The following is a 26,223-nucleotide window of genomic DNA, read 5'->3' as shown; positions in this document are numbered from 1 at the left end:
TTTTACCTGTGGGATCATGGAGAAGACAGGAGAAAGTGGGATGGAAAACCTACCTCAGCTCTGGAGGAACAGGTGCGTGAATTGAGGAGAAGAACAAAACATAAAGGCAACATAAAGGTGAATTATTTTTGGCTGGGTGGGCCCATGACACTTCAGGCCATCAGGGCAGAGATGCAACATACAGATGAACTCGTGATTGAGGGGTGGACTTAAAAACGGGCACTATTGCCCAGGTTATTCACAACTGTGAAACATGTGTTGCAATTAAGCAAGCCAAGCTGTTAAAGCTTCTTTGGTATGGAGGACGATGGCTGAAGTACAAATATGGGGAGGCCTGGCAGATTGACTATATCACACTCTCACCAACCCGCCAAGGCAAGTGCCATGTGCTTACCATGGTGGAAGCAACCACCGGATGGCTGGAAACATACGCTGTGCCCCACGCCACTGCCTGGAACACAATCCTGGGCCCTGAGAAACAGATTTTGTGGTGATATGGCACCCCAGAGAGAACTGAGTCAGACAATGGGACTCATTTCCAAAACAACCTGATAGACACTTGGGCCAAAGAGCATGGCATTGAGTGGGTATATCACATCCCGTACCACGCAGCAGCCTCTGGGAAAATGGAACGGTACAATGGGCTGTTAAAAACCACACTGAGAGCAATGGGTGGGGGAACTTTCAAGCATTGGGATACACACTTACCAAAGGCCACCTGGTTGGTCAACACCAGAGGATCTGCCAACAGGGCTGGCCCAGCCCAGTCAGAACTTTTACATATTGTAGAAGGGGATAAAGTTCCTGTGACGCACATAAAGAATTTGCTGGGGAAGACAGCCTGGGTTATTCCTGCTTCAGGTAAAGGCAAGCCACTCGTGGGATTGCTTTTGCTGAGGGACCCGGATATACTTGGTGGGTAATGGAGGAAGATGGCAAAGTCCGATGTGAACCTCAAGGGGATTTGATTTTAGGGGAAAACAGTCAATGAACTCAATTATATGCTTTAGCCTGCTATGTAACACTTTTATAGCACACCAACTAGATGTCTTCAGGTCACCAGCGACTGGCCCTGACTTCCCTACAACCATCATCCCAACCAAGAATGAACTTTGATGAAACCAGACGAGCTCAGCAGTGACCAGACGAGTTCCACGGTGTCATGAGCAGGCAACAATCCAACACTGCACACAGCCTCTCCTGCTTTGAAAGACTGTTACAAGAGATGGAGCCCAACATCATGGACTGGATGAAGTCAGCAGCTTTATAGGGATTGGTCCATGCACTAAAGAATGATTTCTCTCTCTCTTCGTGTGTGTGGATGTATTTATATATACATATACATACATATACAAGACAAGAGTGATGGTCTATTGAAAAACGTGGGATCTGAGCACGACGTGAATGGTGTGGAATGAGAGGCGGATACTGTCCAGGGTTCAGCAGTAGCAGTCATTTTTCTCCTTCTTAGTAGCCGGTGCAGTGCTGTGTTTTTGACTTTCAGGCTGAGAACAATGCTCATAACACCGATAGGTTTAGTTGTTGCTAAGTAATGTTTACTCTGACCAAAGACTTTCTGAGTCTCATGCTCTGCCAGGGAGGAAGGGAAGTCAGGAGGAAGCAGACACAGGACACCTGACCCAAACTAGCCAAAGCGGTATTCCATACCACAGCACGTCATAGAATCAGAATAGTTAGGGTTGGAAAAGACCTTAAGATCATCTAGCTCCAACCCCCCTGCCATGGGCAGGGACACCTTACACTAAACCATGTCACCCAAAGCTCTGTCCAAACTGGCCTTGAACACCTCCAGGGATGGAGCATTCACAGCTTCCCTGGGCAACCCATTCCAGTGCCTCACCACCCTAATAGGAAATAACTAAGCGTCCCCTGTTTAAATTTTAACCCATTACCCCTTGTCCTATCACTACAGTCCCTAATGAAGAGTTCCTCCCCAGCATCCCTATAGGCCTCCTTCAGATACTGGAAGGCTGCTATGAGGTCTCCACGCAGCCTTCTCTTCTCCAGGCTGAACAGCCCCAACTTCCTCAGCCTGTCTTCATACGGGAGGTGTTCCAGTCCCCTGATCATCCTCATCACCCTCCTCTCCACTTGTTCTAATAGTTCCATGTCCTTCTTGTGTTGAGAACACCACAACTGCACATGCCACTTCAAGTGAGGTCTCACAAGAGAAGAGTAGAGCAGCAGAATCACCTCCTTCGACCTGCTGGTCACGCTCCTTTTGATGCAGCCCAGGATACGGTTGGCTTTCTGGGCTGTGAGCACACACTGAAGCCAGCTCATGTTCATTTTCTCAGCAGCCAACACCCCCAAGTCCTTCTCCACAGGGCTGCTCTGAATTTCTTCTCTGCCCAACCCGTAGCTGTGCCTGGGATTGCCCCTACCCAGGTGTAGGACCTTGCACTTCGCATGGTTAAACTTCCTAAGGTTGGCATCAGCCCACCTCACAAGCGTGTCAAGGTCCCTCTGGATGGCATCCCTTCCCTCCAGCATATCAACCAGACCACACAGCTTCGTGTCATCAGCAAACTCGCTGAGGGCACACTCAATCCCACTGTCCATGTCATTGACAAAGATGTTGAACAAGACTGGTCCCAACACCGACCCTTGAGGGACACCACTCATTACTGGTCTCCAGCCGGACATTGAGCCATTGACCACAACTCTTTGCATGCGGCCATCCAGCCAGACCTTTATCCACTGAGTGATCCACCTATCAGATTGATGTCTCTCGAGTTTAGAGACAAGGATGTCATGTGGGATGGTGTCAAGTGCTTTGCACAAGTCCAGGTAGATGACATCAACTGCTCTACCCCTGTCCATCAGTTCCGTAGCCACATTATAGAAGGCCACCAAATTGGACAGGTGGGATTTCCCCTTAGTGAAGCCATGCTGGCTGTCACCAAGCACCTTGTTGTTTTTCATGTGCCTTAGCATGCCTTCCAGGAGAATGTGCTCCAAGATTTTGCCAGGCACAGAGGTGAGACTGACTGGTCTGTAATTCCCCAGGTCATCCATTTTCACCTTCTTGAAAATGGGGGCTATATTTCCCTTCTTCCAGTCATTGGGAAGTTCACCTGACTGCCATGATTTTTCAAATATGATGGCCAGTGGCTTAGCAACTTCATTCGCCAGCTCGTTCAGGACCCGTGGATGGATTTCATCAGGTCCCATGGACTTGTGTATGTTCAGGTTCTTAAGATGGTCTCGAACCAGATCTTCTCCTACAGTGGGCCTAAGATCTTCATTCTCACAGTCCCTACATCTGCCTTCCAAGATTTGGGTGGTGTGGTCAGAGCCTTTGCCAGTGAAGACCAAGGCAAAGAAGTCATTCAGAACCTCAGCCTTCTCCTTTTATAAGCCTCTTTTTTTCCTTTGAATTTTCCTCAGCAGCTCCTTATCCATCCAAGGAGGTCTCCTGGCCCTCCTGCTGCACTTCCTTCTAGTTGGGATGCAACACTCCGGAGCTTGTAGCAGGTGATCCTTGAATATCAACCAACATTCTTGGGCCCTCCTGCTCTCCAGGGCTATATCCCACAGAACCTTACTAAGCAGGTTCCTGAAGAGGCCAAAGTTTGCTCTCTTGAAGTCCAGGGCAGTGAGCTTGCTGCATGCTCTTCTCACTGTCCTGGGGATCTCAAATTCAACCATCTCGTGATCGCTGTAACCAAGGCTGCCCTGGAACATCACATTTCCAACCAGCCCTTCCCTGTTGGTGAGCATGAGGTCAAGCATAGCACCTCTCCTTGTTGGCTCCTCTATTACTTGCAGAAGAAAGCTGTCTTCCACACAGCCCAGGGTTGTGATCTTTTTCCTTCTCCCTCCCCTCTTGGGAACATGAGCCTGAACTCCATCAGCCAAGACTGCCTTCTGTGTTCACTTTCCCAACCAGCGCACCCTTGTTTGTGAGTACCAGATGCAGCAAAGCACCTCCACTTGTGGGTTCTTGTGTCACTTGGGTCCAGAAGTTGTCATCAATATTATCAATCCAGGGACATCCTGGATTGTTTATTGCTCTGCTGTGACTGTCTTGCAGCAGATGCTGTGGTAGTTGAAGGCGTAGAAGGGTACAAGGGCTTGCAAACAAGAGGCTGCTTCTTGCTGTCTACAGAAGGCCTGACCCATTTTTCATATTTCTATACTATTCTTCATCTCCTGTAGAGACTCGCAGCTTCCCCAGATGACTATTCTGAACTTCATTTTTGCTTGCCATATAGAATTTTTACCTGAAGTCTAGACTGACTTTTCCTTGTAATTTAAGGCCATTAATCCTGGTCCTGCCTGCTCTAGAGAGAACAGACTCTTTGCATCTGTCTTCCTGTATTTGAAGGCAGCTGTCATAGCTATAATGTTCTTTCCTCCTTCTCCATTGCATAGCTTTCCTTTTTTCTTTTTCTTTTTGATAAGGGTCTTGTGAGAAAAACTGTAATCAAAACAATTGATTTTATTTGCCATAGTAGGACTTCCTCTGTCAAAGATGGAATTTCATCCGGTGATTTCTCTCAAGAGCTTTACGGCGTAAAATATTGCCCCTTGCTCTTCACCTTTATGTCAAGGAATATATCTACCTGAGGTGCATTGTACAACTTTTTTTAAAACATCTATACACTTCCTTAGCAGTTACATTCTTCACTTCTTAAAGTTTGGCCTCTTCTGTCAACACTTACGTCTCATCCCAAAGAGCAACTGAAATGTCTGTCAGACAGTAAGCATCTCATATATATATAAGAATCCTAACCAGATTACCTTCAGACAACACATATTCAGAATCCCTGGCAACATATATAAAGCAATACATAAGAAACTGATATCTTTTCCTCCTTGAGCTGATCCCTGTCCATGAGACAAAACTGACTGTATCTATGTTTTCCTGTTCCAGGAGTTTAGAGCAAGACAGCTGCCTTCCACAGTTACCTGATGATCCTAGCCCTTGGCATAACTGGGTGGAATCAGATTTTCTGTGCTAATCTCTCTCTCTGTAGTGTTTCCCATTAAACTAGTATGCTACAGAAATGGAAAAGCAGGAGACCAGTTTCTAAAGCAAAGCATGTAATTACATTAATTTATTCTAACAGACAACCAATGCAAAGAATAGAAGAAAAAGAATTAAAGACCATTAGCAGCAACTGAAAACACTGGTGTTATCAGCGTTGTTCACAGGCTGAGAGTCACAACCACAGCAATGCACCAGCTACAAAGGATTAAAAATCACTACCACAGCGGAACCCAAGACAAAAGCTTAACTCCCCCAAATCCAGCCCCCGCCCCCCCCCCCCCCTTTTTTTAAAAAAATAAAAACCCTCACTACAGAGATAGTAGAATGTAGAAGAGAAGGAAGCCCAGGATGCCTGGTCAATATTGAACACCACTCCCTCCAAGCTCAAGACCAGTGTACCCCCATGATGAAATCAGGCAAAGAGGGCAGGAGACCTGCATGGAGGAGCAGAAAGTTCCTAGTAAATCTTAAACTCAAGAAAGAAATGTATGGGATGTGGAAAAGGGACAGATTGAGTGGGAGCACTACAGGAACATCATCAGGGTGTGCAGGGATGTGACAAGGAAGGCCAAGGCCCACTTGGAACTGAGCCTGGCAAAGGACATCAAAGACAACAAGGAGGGCTTCTACAAGTGTATCAGCTGCATAACGCAGATTATGGAAAATGTGGACTCGCTGCTGAGTCAGATGGGTGTCCTGGTAACAGAGGACACAGAGAAGGTAGAATTACTGAATACCTTCTTTGCCTCAGTCTTTACTGCTGAGGATGGCTTTCAGGAATTCCAGAGAGCAGAGGTAAGAGAAGAAGGCTGGAGAAAGGAACACCTCCCCCGGGTTGTAGAGGGCTGTGTTAAAGATCAGCTAGACAGACTCAATACCCATAAATTCATGGGCCATGATGCGATGCAATGCATCCACAGGTGCTAAGGGAGCTGGCAGGTGTTAATCTGCCACTCTCCCTCATCTTTGAAAAGTCATGGAGAACAGGAAGGGTGCCCTGTGACTGGAGGAACACCAGTGTTACTCCCATCTTCAAAAAGGGCAAAAAGGAGGACCCAGGAAATTACCTGCCAGTCAGCCTTGTCACTATACCTGGAGAGGTGACAGAATAGGTCATTCTGGAGGTCATCACCAAGCACATAGAAGAGAAGATCTGACAGTGAAATCTGGACATTGCAAGCATGCTAATCCTGTACTAGTGAGCAAATGATCCAGCCATCACTGAGTGATAGATATCTATACAGCACAACTGCTCTTTATACACTTTTAACCACTTCCTTTAGACACACTTTTATTGTTACTCCTATTATTATCACCATCTAGATTAGACTTCACTTTTCATTGCTATCTGTAAATGCCAAGCATGAACACAAGCTCTAGTCTTTCTTAGTTCACCACATTCCAATAACAAAGTGCAATTTTCCCTTGGGGTGGGGGGGAAGAGTAGCAAGTATAATAAATGTGTGTTACCTTGTCACTTTACAGCTTGACTCCATCAGTTCATTTTCAATATCCAACAGACTAGAAGGCAGACTGTATTCCAAAGGTGAGGACATTCTTTTTAAACGCAGTAAGCCAACACAGAACTTTGCTCCCATCTCCTCCAGTTCTCTTGTCCCTATCTGCAATCCCTAATTTAAAAATAAGATTTAAAAATACAAAACAGGTATATACAGGTGGACCCACACACTTCAGAATTACTACTGAAAACACACATTGTTATTTTATTTAGTACACTTTCTTGTTCTAGAGACAGAATAAATAAAAACGGTAGAGTAAACACTGTGCAAAAGTATCAGAGAAAACTCAGACAATAACTGCAGGATTCCTCTAAGGCTGAACAGACATTTCTGGACACGTGCACATTTCTTTGGAGCTTCCTAGTGTACACATCAATATTAACAGGATTTTACCCAGTGACACTGGAAGAGAGACTGAGATTATATGCAAGTTTAAAATCATGAATTGTAAAAATCTGAGACAAAGTTTATAAAAAGCAATTTCAAATACAAGATTGTTCAAGAGAGGCTCCACCAGAATGAAGATGAGTAAATTCATACAGTAGCTGTAATCAAATTTATTGTTAAGTTGGACACAAATAAGACTATTTAAGGCAACAAAGTTACTCCTTGACACAAACATCTCTTGCCTCCTGTAATGTAGAGTCTACATGTGTTAATTCTGAAAGTGTTCTTTCACACATTTAGTAATTAAAAACAACAAACATGATCTATCAAAAGCCATAGATGTTTTCTAACCTGAATGATATACCAAGGCATTTTCCTCTGCAAAGAGTATTTAGGAAATAGAACTTATATGATATTCTCCAAGTTTCCATATGTGATAAACCCTTCCTTCAGATAAATCTATATTTCTAATTTAGCCAGCAGTGCAGTATGGAGAGACAGATTCTCTAACCTCAACTACTATTATGAAGAGAGAATGATATTCTAGATTGATCCTCAACAGTTACGGAATTGGCTAGTACTGACTGCATATACACTAAAATTCAACGCCACAACTGAACTCAATGTTCACCTTTGCAACTTCTGTATTTCAGGAGAATCTGAAAGGAATTTAGTTTGGATCTTCTAAGCCTCTTAATGTAAAGGATAGCTAAAAAGAAGCTTTGACAAAACAAGCAGGAAAGCAGGAAAACCAGTAACTGGTAGTAAGCTAAGTCATCAATCAGGAAAATACGTAAAGCAAAAAGAATGGAGAAGGATTTTTTTTTTTTTTTACTATAAACTAAAATATGTGCACACAAGTTACCACACTGACACTGTATTTTAAAATGCAAGATTTAAAAGGAAGTGTTGTTCCAGAAATGGTACAGTCCATACATTCTTCACGCAGTTCTGTTTTGCACAGTTAAGTGGAAAGTTTGATTTTATTTCTCTTGTGAGTTTTTTTCCTTAATAGCCTTCATAAACAAAGTGTTTTTCAGCAACAAGAATGCTAAAGCTATATCCACTATACTAAACAGGGCCATCCTGCAGCCAAAATGGTACAGAAACCTGTTAGCAGTGAACAAGAGTTGGATATTTGAGTATTATTGTTAACAGTAATACTACTTACCTCTTTTATAATGCTTTTGTGCTGTAGGTTTCAAAGCACTTTATTAATTAAGGAAGAATTATCCTCACTTTACTGATGGAGAAATGGAGGCAGAGAGGGTTGAAGCGATTTGCACAGTGTCTCACAGCATGTCACTGACCCCGCTGGGAACAGAAATTAGTTCTCCTCACTCTCAGTGCAATACCTTATCCACAGAAGCCAATTTTATGTTTTTGTTTTGTATTTTGTTTGCACGTCAGAAACACTCAAAGACCCCAATCATAGCTGGGGCTCCACTATGCTAATCACAAGAAGACACAGTCCCTGGCCCAAAAAGATTAAAATAATGTTAAGGACAAGAGGCAACAAGTATGCAGAAGAGGAAGAAGGGTAACAGTAACCTCACTGTTACACAGATTACTTATGTGCGCAAGCTGATGGGTCAGAAACTTTCCCAATCATTTACTTCATCTGCTGCTGAAGAAGTTATCATTAGTTGGCAGATTCCTTATAGACAATGTAATGGAAGTGTATCTAAGTTGAAAACGGACAAGGGTACAGTATGACAATGCAGAGACAATTGTTAGAAAGATAAATAGCGTGTGCATGTTCTGTGGCTGCTATTTTCAGCACAGCAGAAAGAGGATATAACTAATGGGAGACCTAAATGCATCAAACTGGAGGTGGATAACTGTGAAACTGCTGGAAAATAAAAAGTTTGAACTTGCTATACTGAAAGGCCTACATACTTGCAGTAAAAGCCCATGCCAAAACAGCTCTGCTTCTGTTATTTCTTTATACCATAATGGAGAATGTAATGCCACACATCTGAGAAATACTGAATTTCATAACCCGTTGGTATTATTCCATCAGCCAAATCTCTTCATTTCCATGAAACAACAGACCCAAATTCTGTTTCAGGAAATAATAATAAACAGTTGCCATAAGGGACCTGAGTTGAAGTTCATTTTCACTGAAGCCTTCATTAAACTCCTCTTCTTGATCTCCCAGTCACATTCAATTGTTGTTTCAGTACCTTTAACTGTGGCCTACTGAAGTCCCTTAAGTGTCACAAGCATTGTTTAGCAGCACAAAGCATATGTAAGTTGCTGGTTTTTGGTTGGTTTGTTTGTGTTTCGTCGGCTTTTTTTTAACATCCACCGAATTTCATTCCTTTTTCTTTACATTTTATACAACTGTCTTTTTTCTAGACTAACATTTCAGATGTCTGGTTGAAGTCTTCCTTACTAACCACATCATGAAAATACATAAATAGAATGTCTCGGGATAAACTTTGCTGCCTCAAAGCAAAGATGCAAAACAAAGGCACAACAGACTGCAACCTCAAACTGAGAAGAATTTTCCTGTCATATTACTTCATAAATTGAAAAAAGCCATACAAAGATTTGGAGAAGCTAGTTGGACAGTGAAACATCATCTTCTTGTTCTGCTTTCGTATTCAGCAAAGGTCACAAAGATATGGTGGTTTCTGAGAACTCAAAATCTAGAGATTGAAGCAGCACAGTAATGGCCAAAGTCTGTTGACTGAATCATTGTCTCCTCAAGTCTTCTCTCCATGTGCGTCATATAATTGCCACATAATCTTTTCAATTAACTTAATTAACCAATGTTCCCACTGATTTCAGCTTTCAGGTTGTTTGAATTATTGAAGAAATTGTTCTTTTGTCTGGCATCTTAATTATCCTCCATAGGAGATCTTGGCGCATCTCTTCATCTGAACGCTTGCCTTTCAGTATCTTGAATTGCAGATGACTAACCAGTATTTGCAGCACTAATTTTCAATGCACTACAAAGACCCCATGCAAGCACTTTAAACAAGACTGCTTCCAGAAGTAAAATAAAAGAATAAAAAGAAAAATTGATGTTCTGATATTATCCAGCTCTGGCAAAGACTCAGCATTACTTTCACATAGGATGGTAACGTTGAGTAATCCCCTTTGTGATACGAACAAAATTCAGTGATAATGCAAACCAGAAGACAGGGAAAGTGCTTCAGATCTTTACGCGAAACACACAGTCCAGTCCCTCAAATCTGAACTGTCATATCCTCTGTGGTGGGAAATAGGAGGGGAGAGAGTTGCTACAGTTTAACTCCTATCTGTGTTTTGAAATAACATATTATGAAATGCGTCATCTAATTTATACTGTAAGTTTATCCAGAGTTGCTGGCTCCACACCCTCCACAAAAAAAGCAAAAAAGACTGCACTGTTTCATCTCTTTGACCTTCTCACTGGAGAAACGTTGCTCTTTTCTTATTCCGCCTACTCATCTTGGCCTTTTAGATACACTTTCTTAATAAGTTCAAGCTTTACCACAATGAAGGAAAAACGAAGAATTTTCCAGTATGTTCAGAGGATGACTAAGACCTCAAAAAATGTTTTATTTGAAATAATATGAATGACAGAACCAAAATCTAATGTCAACAGGTAGCTCATATTATATAGAAGAATGCTCTTCCCTTTTAAGTAAACAATTTTCCCACAGAATTCAGCCGTTTTTCCCTCCCTTACTGAAGAAGGGCATTGCAGGCTAAGCATCTTGAAAGTTTGTCCACAAAGTATCTTCAATTCACCTTTCTGAAGAGCTTTATGTAGCAACATTGCTAAAGCCATGAAGGCTCATGTTCAAGAATATTCTGGAAGTTTCAAGAAGCAAGTTGGTGAGTCATTATTTTGAAAGCTCCATAATTATGTCAATCTGAGGAATAATGGAATATTCTTACAAAAGCAGGAATGCTTCTGTTGTTAATTGTCAAAATTAACTCTTTTAGTACTTACAGACCTACTGAAATGCGTGCCAAAATACCTGTCTTCCTTCTGTCCAGGGAGTTAAGCATGGGTACTTGAGCATACATTAATACATTAAATACACCTTGTTCTAACTGTTAGGGTTTTTTTTTGCTCCTGCTCTGCTCCCTGCCCTTTCTTGATTCCAGCCTTCTAACCCTCTTTTTGCCAAGCACCTTATTTGACAATGTGGTCATTTGCTTGATTAGCATTCCTAAACTATTTTCAAGCAGAGGAAACTGGGACTTCTTCCACAAATGTTAATTTTGAAAACTTGCTTCAATATGTATCCAGTGACAGAAGTTAAAGGTCAGATGTTAGGGTGGTGATTCTCCTTTTTTCCCCTACAAATATTTTCTTTGAAGTAACTTTTCTACCAATGACAAACTATAAGCAAGTTCACCTTCTGTTTTCAAATATTCAGCCCTGTTAACACTTGAGAAGGAGACAAACTGAAAATAAGTTTTAAGTCAAGAAGTCAAACAACTATGATGAGTTCAAATATGCATAATTTGTAGTTCTGGTAACTTGGTATGAAAACGTTTTGATTTATAAGCCTGTTTCTGCAACTACACAGGAAAATTCTGCAAGGGGCACTACTAAATATCTGCTGAAGAACCATGAACAGCCATTTGCCATGTGTAAAGGAAGTCTTTATTCTAGTACTGGCATTACTAAGCCATTTAATAATCTACTGGAAAGAACTGTTCAGATTTTTTAACTACATGAAATACTTATGTGCTACAAGCCATAATTAATATTAATCTTGTTAAAACAGCCAATAAGCACAACACATGGGGTCGAGGATGGTTATGTGACAGATGAAGACTATTATGCAACCTGTAATATTATACATTATGTCATTTCATTCCAACATTAGAGTACACAGACCTTAGAAGAGCTTTAGAAGCTTAAAGCAAGCAAGCAGGGTTACAGAACAAGATACCAATCCAAACGAAAGAAATTATAAAGCAAGACAAGTGTAGCTGATACACTTTCTTACCTTATATTTGCCCTGGTCACATCCACATAAAGTGCTTTCCATTGTGTAGCTCCTTTGTACTCCTATCTCTCTCCAGACAACAACTCGTGCTGTTGATTCCTTGGACTTTTCCACTACAAAGCTGCAGCTGCCCATGCAGAAAGCTGGGGCAGTTTGACTCAGGATCTTGGGGAGTACCTGCAGGACAGCAATTTAAAATACACAACGATTCTTTTATTCCACTTATGAAAGCAGGGGTGAGGGTAATACTCAATCACAAATTGCTATCAGAAAATTTTGCTGCAATTTAAATTAAGAAGACAAAAATAAAAACATTTCTCCATCTGAAGCTTTCAATGTCCAGGGTGTTCAAGTGACAACAGTTCTGCCACTTCCTACTTACTAAAATAATCTTTTTCAGACTCAGTCACTGAAACTTACTGTTAGTCATGTGGGTAAGAATCAGGATATAAAACAATTCAGGTGATGACCATCTCCTCAAAATTCACCCAGATAACTTTTTCCAAATTAAGTGTACTTCATATTCCACATAATTAATTAAATTTTTAGACTGCTTCAACAATCCAATTTGCAGACATAAGACAGGCAGTATGTTATTAATACATAATATTCATTCACATTTAGCAAAGGACTAGGTGCATATTTAACTTCAAGAATTCGAATCGAAGTTCAATGTAACAAATCCAGCTTTGGAAAAATCCAAAGAAACAGTTAAGCAAATGTAGGTATGTATGTAATGCTAAATATTTCATCCTTTCCAGCTCTTATCTGTATCAGTTAAGCCAAAGCACATGACTACTTTGAATTTTCTATTTCAGTAGCATATTATCAGCATAAGCTTGCCCAAACATTTCAATACGTGTTTTTGAAACCCAAAAGGCTTTTTCTCAGAACTCTTACTGACTATTGTCTTCTGTGTGCTGTGGTAGTGCAGGCGGAAGTGTTGAGAAGTAGAACAGCAACAGACTCAGCACCCAGGAAATCACACCAAAAAAAAATTGAAGAGCAATAGCTTTTACATTTTAACGTGTATTTTCACACTTTCCAAGCTTAACTTTGGATCTTCCAAAAAAAGGATTTTGGACGCATTAGGTTTTACAATTAGGACGCACAGGTTTACAATTGCCACAAGGCGGCAGTGGAGTTCTACGGGACAGACGACAGCGGTAACACATTCTTTAAATTTTGGAATTTTTTGAAGCTTATACAATGTAGTGGATGTTGTTTTATTATGTATATATATTAGGGGTACATGGCTTAATTACACCTATTTATAAGAGGAACTTCCCTATTTCCATACACAAAATTAAGTCCTTCTCAGAGCAATCCAGTATTTTGTTTTCCTGTTGCTAGTATATTCTTCACCATGCATAAATGATCTTCTTATCCACTAGTTACAAATGCACAGAAACATACTTTCCATAGATTTACTATAATGGTAACAATGACCATAAAAAAAAAAAAAAACAAAAAACAAAAAAGCAAACAACAAAAAAAAACTCCACATATTGGTACAAAGACCCCCGAAAATGAAGCACCCTACTAATATTAAATCCCTAGTTATAGCAATATACAGTGTTTAAAGCTCTCAAAATACTTCCAAGTACACTTACGAGCTAAAAAGAGATCATTCTAAGTAAGTCTGCTTATGCTATAAAGTCACTGTGTACACAATAATATTGGGAAAAGTTATTTGTAAATGCAAGTTATTTGTAAAGCACATTCCAAATTCATGCCAAGTGAAAAAAGATACAAATGCAAACTTACCCTGTAACAAGGGTCTTCCATCAGGTCACAAGCAGCAGCATTAACATTAGTGTGCCACATTGTCTCTTTGATACTGCAGCCATACATAAATACATTCTTCTTACGAGAGTGACCATGATAATCACAATAGACCTAGAATAAATCATTTAGCAAAATAAAGCCAAGGCATTTGGAATTAGTATTTTATAAAAGCAAGAGAAGAACAAATAAAAGAAGTTTTTTTATACTATTACACAGCTTCTTATATAATTAACTGTGTATTAAGACAAAAAACAGGATTAATTGAGCAAAGGAAATAGACCTAGATCTAAAGATTTGCAGAAGACCAGGTCTCCAAGACAAATTTGAGTGTGACGCAGCTTACAAGACCATATTAAAATATTTAGTTTACAGACTAGCTACACAAATAAGGTTAAAGAGATTCAGAATTGTTTACACACATATACTCACCAAAGGTAAACGTTTTATAGCAGCCAGATACTGAAGTAACCCTTTAGCATGGTAAATAGTAGGATGCAGATCTGGATTTGGATTTTGCCACTGTCTGTTTAAATCTTCTCCACTTAAAGAGCAACGGTGGCTATTGCAGGGGGGTGGAAAAACAAATGATGTAGTCTGTATTATCATACTTTTCAATAAGCCTCCCCCCACCTCAAGTTTTCCTTGTCATCACTGCTTCTTTGGGAGAGTCTGGTAAGAAACAAACCAGTTTTCGAACATGCCTAATAATGTTTGGGGTTTAAGTTATGTAATAAAAAAAAACCCCTAAAAATAAATTAGAAGTAGCTTCTTATATGAAGTCAATTGTAATATTTCTGAATTGCTGTTGAAACTTGACTTCTGATTCTATTTAAATGCTAGCTCATAATCAGTAATTTCAAATCTTTACAGTTCTGGTGTTTTGATTTCTGTAATATAAATACTAGTGTCAACCAGAAATGTAAGACTTGAAACATGAAGTTGTTAAGAGAGAAGTAGCTGTGAGAAAAACAAAAGCAAAAAACCAAAAAACCCACCAACCAAACAAAAAACCCAGCAAGCAAATAAACATCATCTCTTCATTCAGTCAACGATCAGCAAGAAATTTTAAAGTTGTAGAAATTCATGTTCAGGCAGTCATCTTCAGTACATTCATTCATCTTAAGACTGTGTGTGCTGGGACAGATTTCATTTTCCCTGTATGAAAAAATTTTATTTGCATGCTGAACGACTTAATTCCAGGTGTTATGTTATATACATGTTTTTTACATATTTAAATACATGGTTCTACTAATTGGTTTATTTTTTTTTATTTTGTTCATAAAACGTTTTAGAAGACTATCCATAACTAGGTGAGAAGGAACTCACAGTGGTATCAAAACGTTCTGAAATATCCCTTGAGTTCATTAGGAAAGGTCAAAGAACTCCTATTAATAACTTTAAAGCAGGATACTCTTACCCTTTCTCTTGTGCACCTATTAACTTTATCCCTTTTAATAACATTTGACAACAGCTATTTCTGTAGCAGACTTCTAAATACTAAAATTTTAAAAAGCAAAATTACATAAAAAGCTCAGATACAAGAACTACTATTTTTCATGAGAACCATGAACTTGTTTTGCTTTTCCTAAAAGCAGCTGTGCTATCATGTAGCACTCTACATATAAAGATTGTAATTCAGAGACAATTAAAATTCCATGTAAAAACACATAGAAATTGTTATCATCCATGAACAACTGAAAATACCTTTTATAAAACTGAAATTCACTGAGCAATGCATCTGTCTTTAAAAAGCAAAAAACTGAAATGTCCTAGAATTTTGTAAGTGTAGACTTTTTTATAATAAGTATTTTATTTGTGTGTTTCTGGGATTAGGTTGGATTTTTTTTTATTTACTTTTTTTAATAACAGAAGCAAAGACTTAGTAGTACAGATACATATTTGTGAGTAAACTCTTGCTTACTTTCCATTGATGACACCATCTGGATTGAGCATGGGAATAATTTTGAAAATATAAGATTCTCGTAAACATTGGGCACTTGGATTATTGCTCATAAGGTATTCCAGCGTTCCCTTCATAACCCAGCTTGCATTAGTCTCTCCAGGATGTACACGAGCAGATAGAAAAACATAAGGACGATTCCCTACAAGAAGTATGCACAGATGTTGCAAAAAAATATTCAGCCTAAGTAAACAATTTGTTATTTGAAAAAAGAGGCAATAGTCAGTCACTTATCACAATGCAAAATACAGTATTTGGCAGTTGAGTATTATTAAGAATCAGTATTATTGATAGAGCTTGCCAGAATATTGTTATATGGACTGCTAATCACAGAACTTTCACAATGGAATTTTAAATTCAATCATACAGTCATATAGCCGCAACTAGTTTGAGCTGGCAATTATGATATGACGACTTCGATCATTTTTCCAATAGCCAACAAAAATAGTGAGCTGAAGGAACAAAGCAGGAATGCTGTCATAACTGAAGCTTACTTAAAATTGCAGTAGCTTAGATATTGGCTTTGTGAAAGATTTTTTGACAGGCAAATAACCTGAGCATTTGGAGAAGAAAGTTACTCAGAAATCAGGTATTCTTTTCCAAGAAGTGTTGTCTGACAAATGTAGCAATTGATGTAAAATGCATGAATATATATATTCTTAAATATCCAGATATAAATATCCTTACTTGACTACCAAAAATAAATATTAAATACAAAGTAAATCCTGAATATTAACATTCCTAAATTCAATGTAATTCATTAAACTTACTTTATGATGCACAACAATTAATATTACTTTTTCTTTCATGCAGAGCTAGTTTTACATTATTTTCAGTTGATGAGAAATAAGAATCATACTTACTGAACTGACAGATATGTTCATAGTAATTAGACTCTGGCATGGCTGTAATAGTGACTAATGGACAACTGTTGCCAGCTAGAGTCTCACAGAGAACATCCTGTCGAAAATATATCTGTTGCGGGTTGTGCATAGATTCAAGCTTCTGAAGATGCATCTTCATCCCAAAAAAATGAAAAAATACTTGAAATCTTTTGCAGTCACATATCACAACGTATTCCATCAATCTTTCTTTTTGTTGTTCTAAAGTTTGATCATAAATTTGACTATGAAATATCATTCTCTACATCTCTTGTCTTTATAAAATCTATTTCTCCAACTGCTTTGAGGAAGATGAAGGCACAGAGAGTACTTTATTTTCTACCAAATAATACCATAAGGGTATGTGGAAGGTAAGAACCTCTGCTTCATTAAGGTTATCTGGTCAGGGACTTCTCAGTTTTTTACTGAAATAATAAGGATAATAAGTAATGGCAGAAGCAACAAACAGGAACAGAAACAATCCTGGTAGACAAGACATAAGAGAAATAATAGCAAAGACCAAAGTCTCAAGTCTCTAACTGAAGGCCCATTAAAAATCTACAGGCAAAGCCTTGAAGAGAGACACACAAGGGACAAAGAGGAAACAAGAACATAAGGACTAGAGACATTCAAGGGAGGCCTGTGGGACTACACAAAAACTTATGCACTTAATCCTTGCAGTCTGCCCTTGGTTATATCTCTGTGCAGCCTCACTATACTCTGTGTACGCAAGTGCTACGGGGAGTAGGCGGAACAAGACAGGTGCAAGCGGGTTTTGGATTAGCAACTGGAGCGAGCAAATATCTCAGCATCAGTAGCTGGAGAAGCCACACCTCTTGGGAGCATCTCTGTGAGCAACACAGACTTTGTGTCCAAAGTGCCAGCTACTTTTGGTAAGCAGAGCTGGTGCCAGCAGCTGAAGCTGTAGGCCATGTAGGCACCTTTCAGTCTGCAGTGTCAGCAAAAGCAAGACGGTGCCTCAGTGTCATGAACTGGAGTGGGTAAGGGTCTTGGTGTCCAGCCACTGCGGCAAGAACAGTGTGTCCTCCAAAAATTAGCTACTAGGTTGAGAAGGACAAGTGAAACAAGGGAAGTGTCTCAGTGCCAGCACCTAGAGTAAGGACATGGGTTACAAGCCAGTGTGCCTGATGCCAGCTGCTGGGGACAGAAGCAATCATATGCTCCTTCTCCAAAGCTACTGTGCAGAAGGGGTGCATGCGCAATTTGCTAATAAACTTCAAGGTGGACTATGACTGTGCGGCCATAGGTGGAGGCAGGGGTATCAAGTGGGCAGACAGTCCATGCTGGCATCTGAGGGGAACCACAAGTGTGGAGTCCATATGAGACGAGTGTGCAAGTGCAGACATCTGTTTGATACTGAGCATCAGGCCAGTTGGAGGCCTGAGCAGCAGGTTAAGAGAGACAGATTCAGGCAACGATTTGGCATGGATGAGCAATGCCAGTCATCCACAAATGTGCCTGTGCTTGTGATTCTAGAGAGAGGGTGGATGTGTACTTTTAGTAGCAAACAGCAATCATTACCAGCTGGAGAGTTGAAAGGGACTTGGGTGTTAAGCAAGCCCTGGTAGGCTCACACACAGGTGCAGTTGAAGGCAGCACCTCGTCTGTGCCAGTTTGTGTAGCCAGCCATGCTGGAGGCTGAGGGAGGTTCAAGTGTGTGTGTGTCTGTCTCTCAGTTTGGGACACAAAGACCACTAGTGGTTGAACTTACAAGCAAACAGGAAAGCAGCAGTTGTGTCTACCAGCGTGGGACAGAGACTCCCAGGTCCCTTGGCTGGGCTCCAGCAACCAGGCAGAAGGAACTGCCAGGCCCCAGAGCTGCTGAAGGCAGCCTTTTATAACATCTCTTAACAAGTACCACTTCCAAAAGAAAGCATGGTTTAATAAAAACCTCCATTCAGTGCTCTTGCACACTGGCCTCTGAATTACCAAGTTCACTTTTACTGCTGCAACAGAAAGAACCAACAGACATTCAAGCCAAGAGTTTCGCTTAGTGCCAAAAGCTTCAAAACTCTTGCCAATTCATTAACCTAAAAATGTCTCTAATTGTCTTAAATATAGTAACTTGGATAGGTCAGTTATAAAAAGGTATGTGTAGAACAGCAGGATATGAGTCATTTGACCAAAACATAAATGCTTCATCCAATTAGCACTGTTTCCAGTCAATTATGAATTACAATTCCCAGAAAGTCTATTTAGCCTGCAAGCATCAATTTTATTTTTCCAAGGACTGTTCTTTAAAATAACCTGTACTCTTCACCAGCATAAACACTCTCATTTTATGAAAATTCTCAATTTTAAAGAGGATTTTGACCTTTATAAAAATAAATAAGAATAATTCACTCATGAATGCTTACGTTTCACATTGCCCCAAAGTACAAATATTTTTCTGTGTTACAGATCATAAACTTCTTACCTTTAAAGTTGAGTATGTATACGGATAATGGTAAGCAAAGTAGCAGACATCATCTTTATGTTGGAAAGTCACTGTGAATGTAATTGTGTAATAAGATTTTCCTTTCTGACCTCCAGCAGCAATTGAACTTCTTGAAAAGTGATTCCTAAGAGTAAAATGAAGTTAACAAACGCATCAGAATATTTTTGGTTTTTTCTTATTAGCAATTCTTCCCGAATACATGTTTTAAGAGCCAGGAATATTTTTAGTGATTGTATTTTTCTTCTCTGTACATCCAGGTTAAAAACACTGGCTACCACTCTTTGTAAAGATTTTTATTATAGCAGTGACACACATCAATTCATACTGACCAAGAAGGGTAATGCATGGATATGATATACTAGCTCATCCTGTGTTCCAGGATTGGTGTACAATGATTGCAACACAGAATGTAGAAGCCTAATCATAAGCATGTGATCCATATTACTGGAAGTCACTATTAAGATTCCAAGTAAGCATGCACATATACAATCTCTTAAAATCTTCTCTAAACACTAAGCAATCTCTAACAGAAGTATAAAAGATTATCAGCTTAAATATTAGTATTATGCTAACAAAATAAGACCCTATGTATTTTGATCACTTATGTTGTTCCCAGTAGTAATTCAAGAAAACTCTCCTCTCAACAGAACTACTAAAATAGAATCATCAAACTTGGAAGCAAGCATTTCTCCTTAAAAATTGTACCTCATATTAATCTTCAGTGTTTGCTGCGTGTTTGATTGGTGTACTTACTTATAGTAACAAATATCTGTCCCAACACGAGTCCAACATGGTCGAGAATTTAATGCTTCTTGAACAGAATACATGAGGGGCTGCATACCTTGAAGAAAAATTACATGTCACTTTAACACATAACACTAAACATCAAGATCTTGGCAGTAATAGACCACATCAACACTGTGAGTTTCCAAACTACCTATACTGATTTACTCACTATCAGAGTATATTTCATGAATGACTGGGTATTGTATACTCTTTCAATCAGTTCACAAAATATTTCCCCCCCCTCTTCCCTCATAACATCCTAATTTTCAGAAAATAATAAATTAAAGGAAGAAAAAAGGAATCCGACCCACAGCAGACAAAAATCGAATGTTTAAATGAAAGCTGTCATTAGCATGAATAGTAATCTACAAGAAGTCTTGGGTCCCACTCCATCCACCTCACCATTACCAAAAACTTTCAAAGAGAATATAAAAAGTTGATACTATCCATTCATCTGGATAGCTGGAAAATAACTGATGTTTCAGGACAATTATGTATTTCTTAAAAAATTAACTCTTTAAAGTTTGTAGTTTTTTGAGAATATATTTAAAGTGAATTATTAATATGAAGTTAGAGTAGGAAATAATACATATTAATTGAACATTATTTACTGGTTAGTCAAATCCATTTACTGATTGTGTACTTAAACAAAACCAAAAGTAACTATCAAGTAAGTTTATGCAACATATGAATGAAGATCCAAGTGATGAAAATTAGCCAATAACGTAAAAACATCTTATTACTAGCCAAACTGCCAGGTATACTTGGATTTTATCAATGTGAATTGCACAGTTGTGACAAAGAAGAATATGGTGTTACTCTGTTCCAATAGTTTGAGATTGGGGGTGGGGAGAGGGGAGCTTCTCCTCCTCTTCCTCTTAAAAAAAAGAAATACTAGGAAATCCAGAGAAAAAAAAAAAAATTGTGAACCAAATAGTTTTAAGCTGAATGACACATACACACAACCCCCAGACAAAGTAGAAGACAGGCATATCCAGTAAGACAGTACTTTCACATGAGTTACAAGCAGCAAGCACTACTTGCTGGAGACTGCAAGAGTCACATACGGTGCCCTGCATTTCAAAGGAGACTTACTTTCCCTTCTCAAATAATGTGCCTCTCTTCCAATCAATGAGACAATACAGTTTGAGAATATCTCCAATTACTTTCACATCTGAAAATATACCTCTATTCAGAAAGGGATTAATGATGACAGCTGTCATTCTTCTTGTGCCTGTGTAGATCAACAGGCTTTGGTATCTACCGCCCTCTCCCCCACCACCTAATGAATGGTCTTAGGACAAATTTCAGTTGCAGCCACCAGGAATTTTCTTCTGCTTTTGTCTCCCTTACAAGCAAACTTCATTTTAAAAACAGAGAGCAATTGTTTTAAGATACTTCTTTTCTTTTCAACTGAAACTTGTTGAAACATTTTCTAGTAATGCTTTAAAAAAGAATCTGATCTGACAACATGAATATACTGCTGATCTCAGGGCAGAGGGAAGGAAACAGCTGAGCTGTCTAATACAGATATTTTTCTGTATATTTCTTCTCAAAGTATGGGAAATGTATCTTACCGTAGTTAAACTGACTGTTTGACTTTTCACAGTTGATGATGTTAAACCGGTAACCAATGCCAGTTTTCATTCCACTGACTTCAAAGTAAAACCACTGATGATAATGATTGCTATTTATATCCGAGTTCAGAATTAGATCATATTCGTTTCTAAAGATTAACAAAACCAAATAAATCTTTTTTTAAGAAGCAGAAATAAAAAGCCTTCTATGTGGAAAAAAAAAGTTGAAATATCTTACTTTCTGATCTGAATAACTTTGCGCAGGTTTCCAGATTCAAATTTGGAATTAAACTTCAAAACATCTGCTTCCTCTGGTACCAAACAACTGTAAGCAAAAAAAAGAAAAGGGACCAAAATGAACAAATTTAAATGAAAAAAATATTAAAAAAACCCCAAACTCATTAAGTTTATTTTAGCCTTCACTAGGTAATTCAGAAATTATTTTGAACCTTCCTCTAAATACAGCCTGGATAGCAGAAACACTGTTACATTAGATTAAACATTCACTGAAGTCCATCATAACAGTACTGCTTTAAATATTACAAATCATATCACAGAGAAAGTAGAACAGGCTTAGTATATTCACTGAATATTGTTTTCAGAATGGTAAAAAACTTACCTCAAATTATCAAGGTCATAAACAACTCTGTCTATAATGTCATTTTGATGAATCAGTCTTTCAATATCTTGAGATATTTTTGTCCTACAATATCAAGCAGAGTGCTCACTTAAATTGTTTAATACTGTTTCCAACTACAAAAGAGGAACTGCCGCATACAACGATGAAAACTACAAAGTTGATATGAAGATAGTGAGACAGATTTTCAGAGAGATCGCAGCATCACCCCCACTTATGTGCACAAACTGTAAGTGTTCTTAAGTTTAAACACCTGCATTCACAGCTGACTGAGTCCACTATTTGTACATGAGGGAACTGAGTTTTCATGCACACAATGGGTTTTATCTTATGCAGAAAAATGCGCCACTTCATACTCTACAGTAGAAGCACAAATTACTCAAACATTACTTATGTTAATGCTTTAATCAAGGACAACACTTTATAACATTAGTAACTTAAATGAGTCCTACCATAACTAAAATTAAAGAGTTTTAGAGTAGGTTGTACAGTGAGTGTGTTAGTGCACTAGCTTTTCACCTCTGGAGATCTAGGTTCATTTATCGACTAGGTAACAAGTAAGAGTGAATTTGGTGATGTCAGCCAAATGTCAGGTGTATGTTTATCCAGATCATAAAACCATTGCACAACTGGCAGTATCTAGGTCCTGGTGTGGAAAAGCAAGAATGTGTTGCAGTTCAAGAATGAAATATAGTGGCAGAGCTGTGTGGAAAAGCTTGCACAGCACCTGCAATAAGAAGAAAAGGAGGCAGATTAACAATGAATAATACAAGAACAGAGTAGTAAAGTACATTCAGGCTGAAAATTCTCTATTTAATTAAAATAAACATTGTTAACAAATGATAAAAAGAAGGTAAGTGCATAACTCCAGTGCCTCTTATTAAATTAAAACTGAAAAAAAAAAAAAAAAGTCATAAGTCTCATGTATTGACAAAATTGTAGAGGCTGACTCACTGCAATCTATCTGATCAGGTTCTGCTCAGGGCAGAACTAAAGATTTTTGATCTTGCACTTGATCTTACAGAACTCCGTAGATCACAGTGTGCCTCAGCTCTAAGTGGTCATAATACTACCTATCATCCCAAGAGTTTTGTCAAGACAAAATCCATTAATATCAGGCATTCAAAACCCATAGTAATAATCAGTGTAGACAAAATAAAAGAAATGGTATTCAAGATGCACATGAAAAGGAAAAGCAGTAGCTGACATTTTCAGGTTCCAAAAATCAAGATGAAAGAGAAGCTATTTCAGATAATTAAATGAAAAAAAAAAGTAAAAAACCCCCACCACCCACTGGTTCTGATGTGGAGCTCTCTGTTTATAGATTAGTCCTCTCTGGATCCTGATTTAACTGGTAATCACTTCTAAGTGTCAGATGATTAGAGAAAAAATTAAAGTGTAGAGCAAAAAACAACCTAAAACTTCAGGAATAGAAAAAAGTAGGAATTAAAACCCAAACTTATAATTTTCTTCCCTAAAAGGCAGAATAATTTAAAACACTTCAGTCATTCTCTATGACTTTTTTCAAACAATAATAATTGGGTGAGACATTTTGTGAAAATTACATGTTACTAAATGTAAATGAAAAAAAAACAAGGCACTCCAAGGCACAAATTCAAAAACATTGCAACTCCAAGCATATCAGAAGACTAAAAAAAAAAAATATGTAAAAAAAAAAAAAAAATCCCACATCACATCTAACAAAAGTATAAAGAAAACCCACAAATGTCCCACCTCAGCCCTCCTCAACCTTTTTTTTTTGAATTACAAGGATGTACTAAGACAACCATTTGTTTTCTAAAGAAGACTTAGCTGAAAAACTAACTGCTTACATTAAAGAGAACACAAATCCCACTGAATGCCAAAAGTTTGGACACAGCTTTGTCAAAGACTGAAAAGCTTCTGCATGTCCCCTACCAAATTAATTTTCACCACCTTCCTAGAAACTATAAATTCCTAAAAAGATTAAGCCCTTTCTAAACAGGTTCCATTCTCAGAAATTTCTCATATTGCAGTAAGGAGACTGAGTCACTTGTAGAAAACTGAATTCTCGGAACAGCATACCTTAAAAAGGTGATGCAGGATTTTTTATTAAAGTTTAGCAATATTACCTGATATTTCATTCTTGTTTCATGCAAGACCTAAAAAAGTTACTTTCAACACAGAAGATACAACAAAAATAAGAGATTTTCAAGTTAAAATAAAATATACCCCAGAATTACCTTCATGGTTTAGAAATCAGCTTTATGTATAAACACTCATGGGTTGTGGTTAAAAGTGAGAATTAATACAGTGCTTTACATCTAAGAAGAACGAGCATCAGAATGCCAAATTCTATCTGGCTTCGCTCAGTTTTACTCAGGAAGATTCAGAATTATTAAGTACTACAAAACCATCATGACAATTTGCAAGATTTTCTTAAAATGCAGTTCTTAGGTGATTTCTGTTTCAAAGCTATCTCTTGTCTGTATCAGAATCTTTCTAAAAAATAAGCTTATAGGGAGGATTCTTCTCTGACAACAATGAATGGCACTTTCTAGTAATGGTATACTTATTATATCACTAATGTTTCATCATTTGGTCATTTCAATAGAAAGATCACTTTTTTATGACACATGTGAAACACCTGGAGGATTTTAACTAGAAAACCTAAAGACACTTCATCTCTTAATCACTTTAATACTAAACATAAATATGAAGAATCTCATAAAATTGGTTAAATTTATGAAGCTGAAGGCATTCAATCTAATAATTAAGCAAGTGGTAAGGTCTCATACCTACTTCTATGTGTTCTGCTAACATGTTAATTTTTTTTTCAGATCTTACTGTGCATATGAGCCAGCTCTTCCCACTATCTCTGCAAATTATTCTTAACAGTCACATCACCCTCCACCATCTTCACTCTTAGTGAAGAAAGAAGTGAGTGCGTCGATGCATTGTTTTTTGTGGTTTGTTTTATTTTTCATTCTGTATTTATTGCGTGTCATTCTGCAGGACCTAACACGAACTGCATCCTCATCCTTTGTTACCTCTAAAATCTGTTATACTGCAAACACTAAAAACAAACATGTAAGTGTATTTATTTCTTAATTCTTCCCACCACAGTTTTCTGAAAGGCAGCTTTGTTAGCAAAGAGAAAAGCTAAAATATCTTTAAACTACTGACATATCTGTGTTAAGACCTGAAGAGAGCATTCAGGTAGGTTATTTGGTTTGTTTGCCCGGGTTTTTTGTGTGTTGTTTTGTTCTTTTATATACTGCAAAACTTAAATGGGAATAATGAGAAGGCAGAAAGGGAGACTATAAACTTGGTATTGAAACTGAATTACAGAATTAACAATTATAGAATCAGATTGTGCTCTTGTTTATGGCTCTGCACTGACCAATGCCCACCCACCTACCCCCAAACTGCTTTTCACTAGAAGTAAATTTAGATGCCAAAGTAAACATTATATATGTGCCTGTTAATCTTACCCTAAAGGCCGTTTCTCAAAAGAACAACAACAACAACAACAAAATGAGTGCGGTAACTCACCTCTGCACCCCATATAGCCTTTCCAGAATAGGCTCCTTAAATGGGGGTGGAATATGGCCAAAATAATCTGGATAGGCCACTTCTGAGTATTCAGGAATAGACTTCGTCGTTTTTACCATTTCAATATAAAGATCACAGTCATGAACTGGTGATACATCAGAAACTTCAAGAATAACTTGTTCCCCTGATGAACTAGATCTGGAATCCTCCTCCTCTGAATCCACTCCAGTGCAGCAGAGTTTTCCCAGGTGGACAGATGATCCTTCAAAGAGGCTACTTCCACAGGGTGAAACGTGTTCACAAGGGTTACTACAAGCAAGTGTGGTAAGGCTAGTTTTGCTTTCCTTCGTTATTACACATGCTGTACTGTAATACTGATCATTTTTTGCACTGCTCTGCAAACTCATTCTGTCTAAGCCTTTCACAATTTCTTGGCTTAGACACTGGCATGATGGAGATAGGTTTCTTTGATCATTTAGCTGATGTAAACTGCTGTCTTTGATACTATCTTTCTTTGGTAGTTCCAGAAAGGCTGGCCTTCTATTGTATTCCTCTGTCAATACAGGATTGCTCTCCTTCAAAGCAACTCCTTTTGTTGACGATTTTGTTTCAGCAGAGTACTCCTCTCCTGCTGTAGGAACAACAATAGGTCCACTCAGATTTGCACCAGGTATAAAAGGCTTTGGTTCCTTGGAAATTAAGTCACATTCCTTGAAA

General features: G+C 38.4%; 1 protein-coding gene across 7 annotated transcripts in view; it reads right to left on the bottom strand.

The window, feature by feature from the left end:
* Nucleotides 1–26,223, bottom strand: part of AGTPBP1 (ATP/GTP binding carboxypeptidase 1) — a 67,543-nt gene that overhangs the window by 9,930 nt on the left and 31,390 nt on the right. For 6 of the 7 annotated variants that reach the window (XM_065661507.1, XM_065661508.1, XM_065661505.1 and 3 more), the window contains 12 exons: nucleotides 25,507–26,216; nucleotides 21,955–22,038; nucleotides 21,574–21,660; nucleotides 21,336–21,484; nucleotides 19,726–19,813; nucleotides 18,952–19,096; nucleotides 16,497–16,650; nucleotides 15,595–15,775; nucleotides 14,103–14,232; nucleotides 13,653–13,784; nucleotides 11,886–12,062; nucleotides 6,488–6,648 (listed from right to left, as the gene is read on the bottom strand). In XM_065661507.1, coding sequence (XP_065517579.1) covers nucleotides 6,488–6,648; nucleotides 11,886–12,062; nucleotides 13,653–13,784; nucleotides 14,103–14,232; nucleotides 15,595–15,775; nucleotides 16,497–16,650; nucleotides 18,952–19,096; nucleotides 19,726–19,813; nucleotides 21,336–21,484; nucleotides 21,574–21,660; nucleotides 21,955–22,038; nucleotides 25,507–26,216 — 2,198 coding nt within the window. Of the gene's footprint in view, nucleotides 1–6,487; nucleotides 6,649–8,095; nucleotides 8,239–11,885; nucleotides 12,063–13,652; nucleotides 13,785–14,102; nucleotides 14,233–15,594; nucleotides 15,776–16,496; nucleotides 16,651–18,951; nucleotides 19,097–19,725; nucleotides 19,814–21,335; nucleotides 21,485–21,573; nucleotides 21,661–21,954; nucleotides 22,039–25,506; nucleotides 26,217–26,223 lie in introns of those variants that run through there. The other variant, XR_010608579.1, reaches the window with a different exon arrangement.

Source organism: Lathamus discolor, chromosome Z (assembly GCF_037157495.1).
Source record: "Lathamus discolor isolate bLatDis1 chromosome Z, bLatDis1.hap1, whole genome shotgun sequence".
In the NCBI taxonomy this organism is placed as follows: domain Eukaryota; kingdom Metazoa; phylum Chordata; class Aves; order Psittaciformes; family Psittacidae; genus Lathamus; species Lathamus discolor.
The sequence above is the reverse complement of the archived record's forward strand: the minus strand, read 5'-3'. Positions and strand labels throughout refer to the sequence as shown.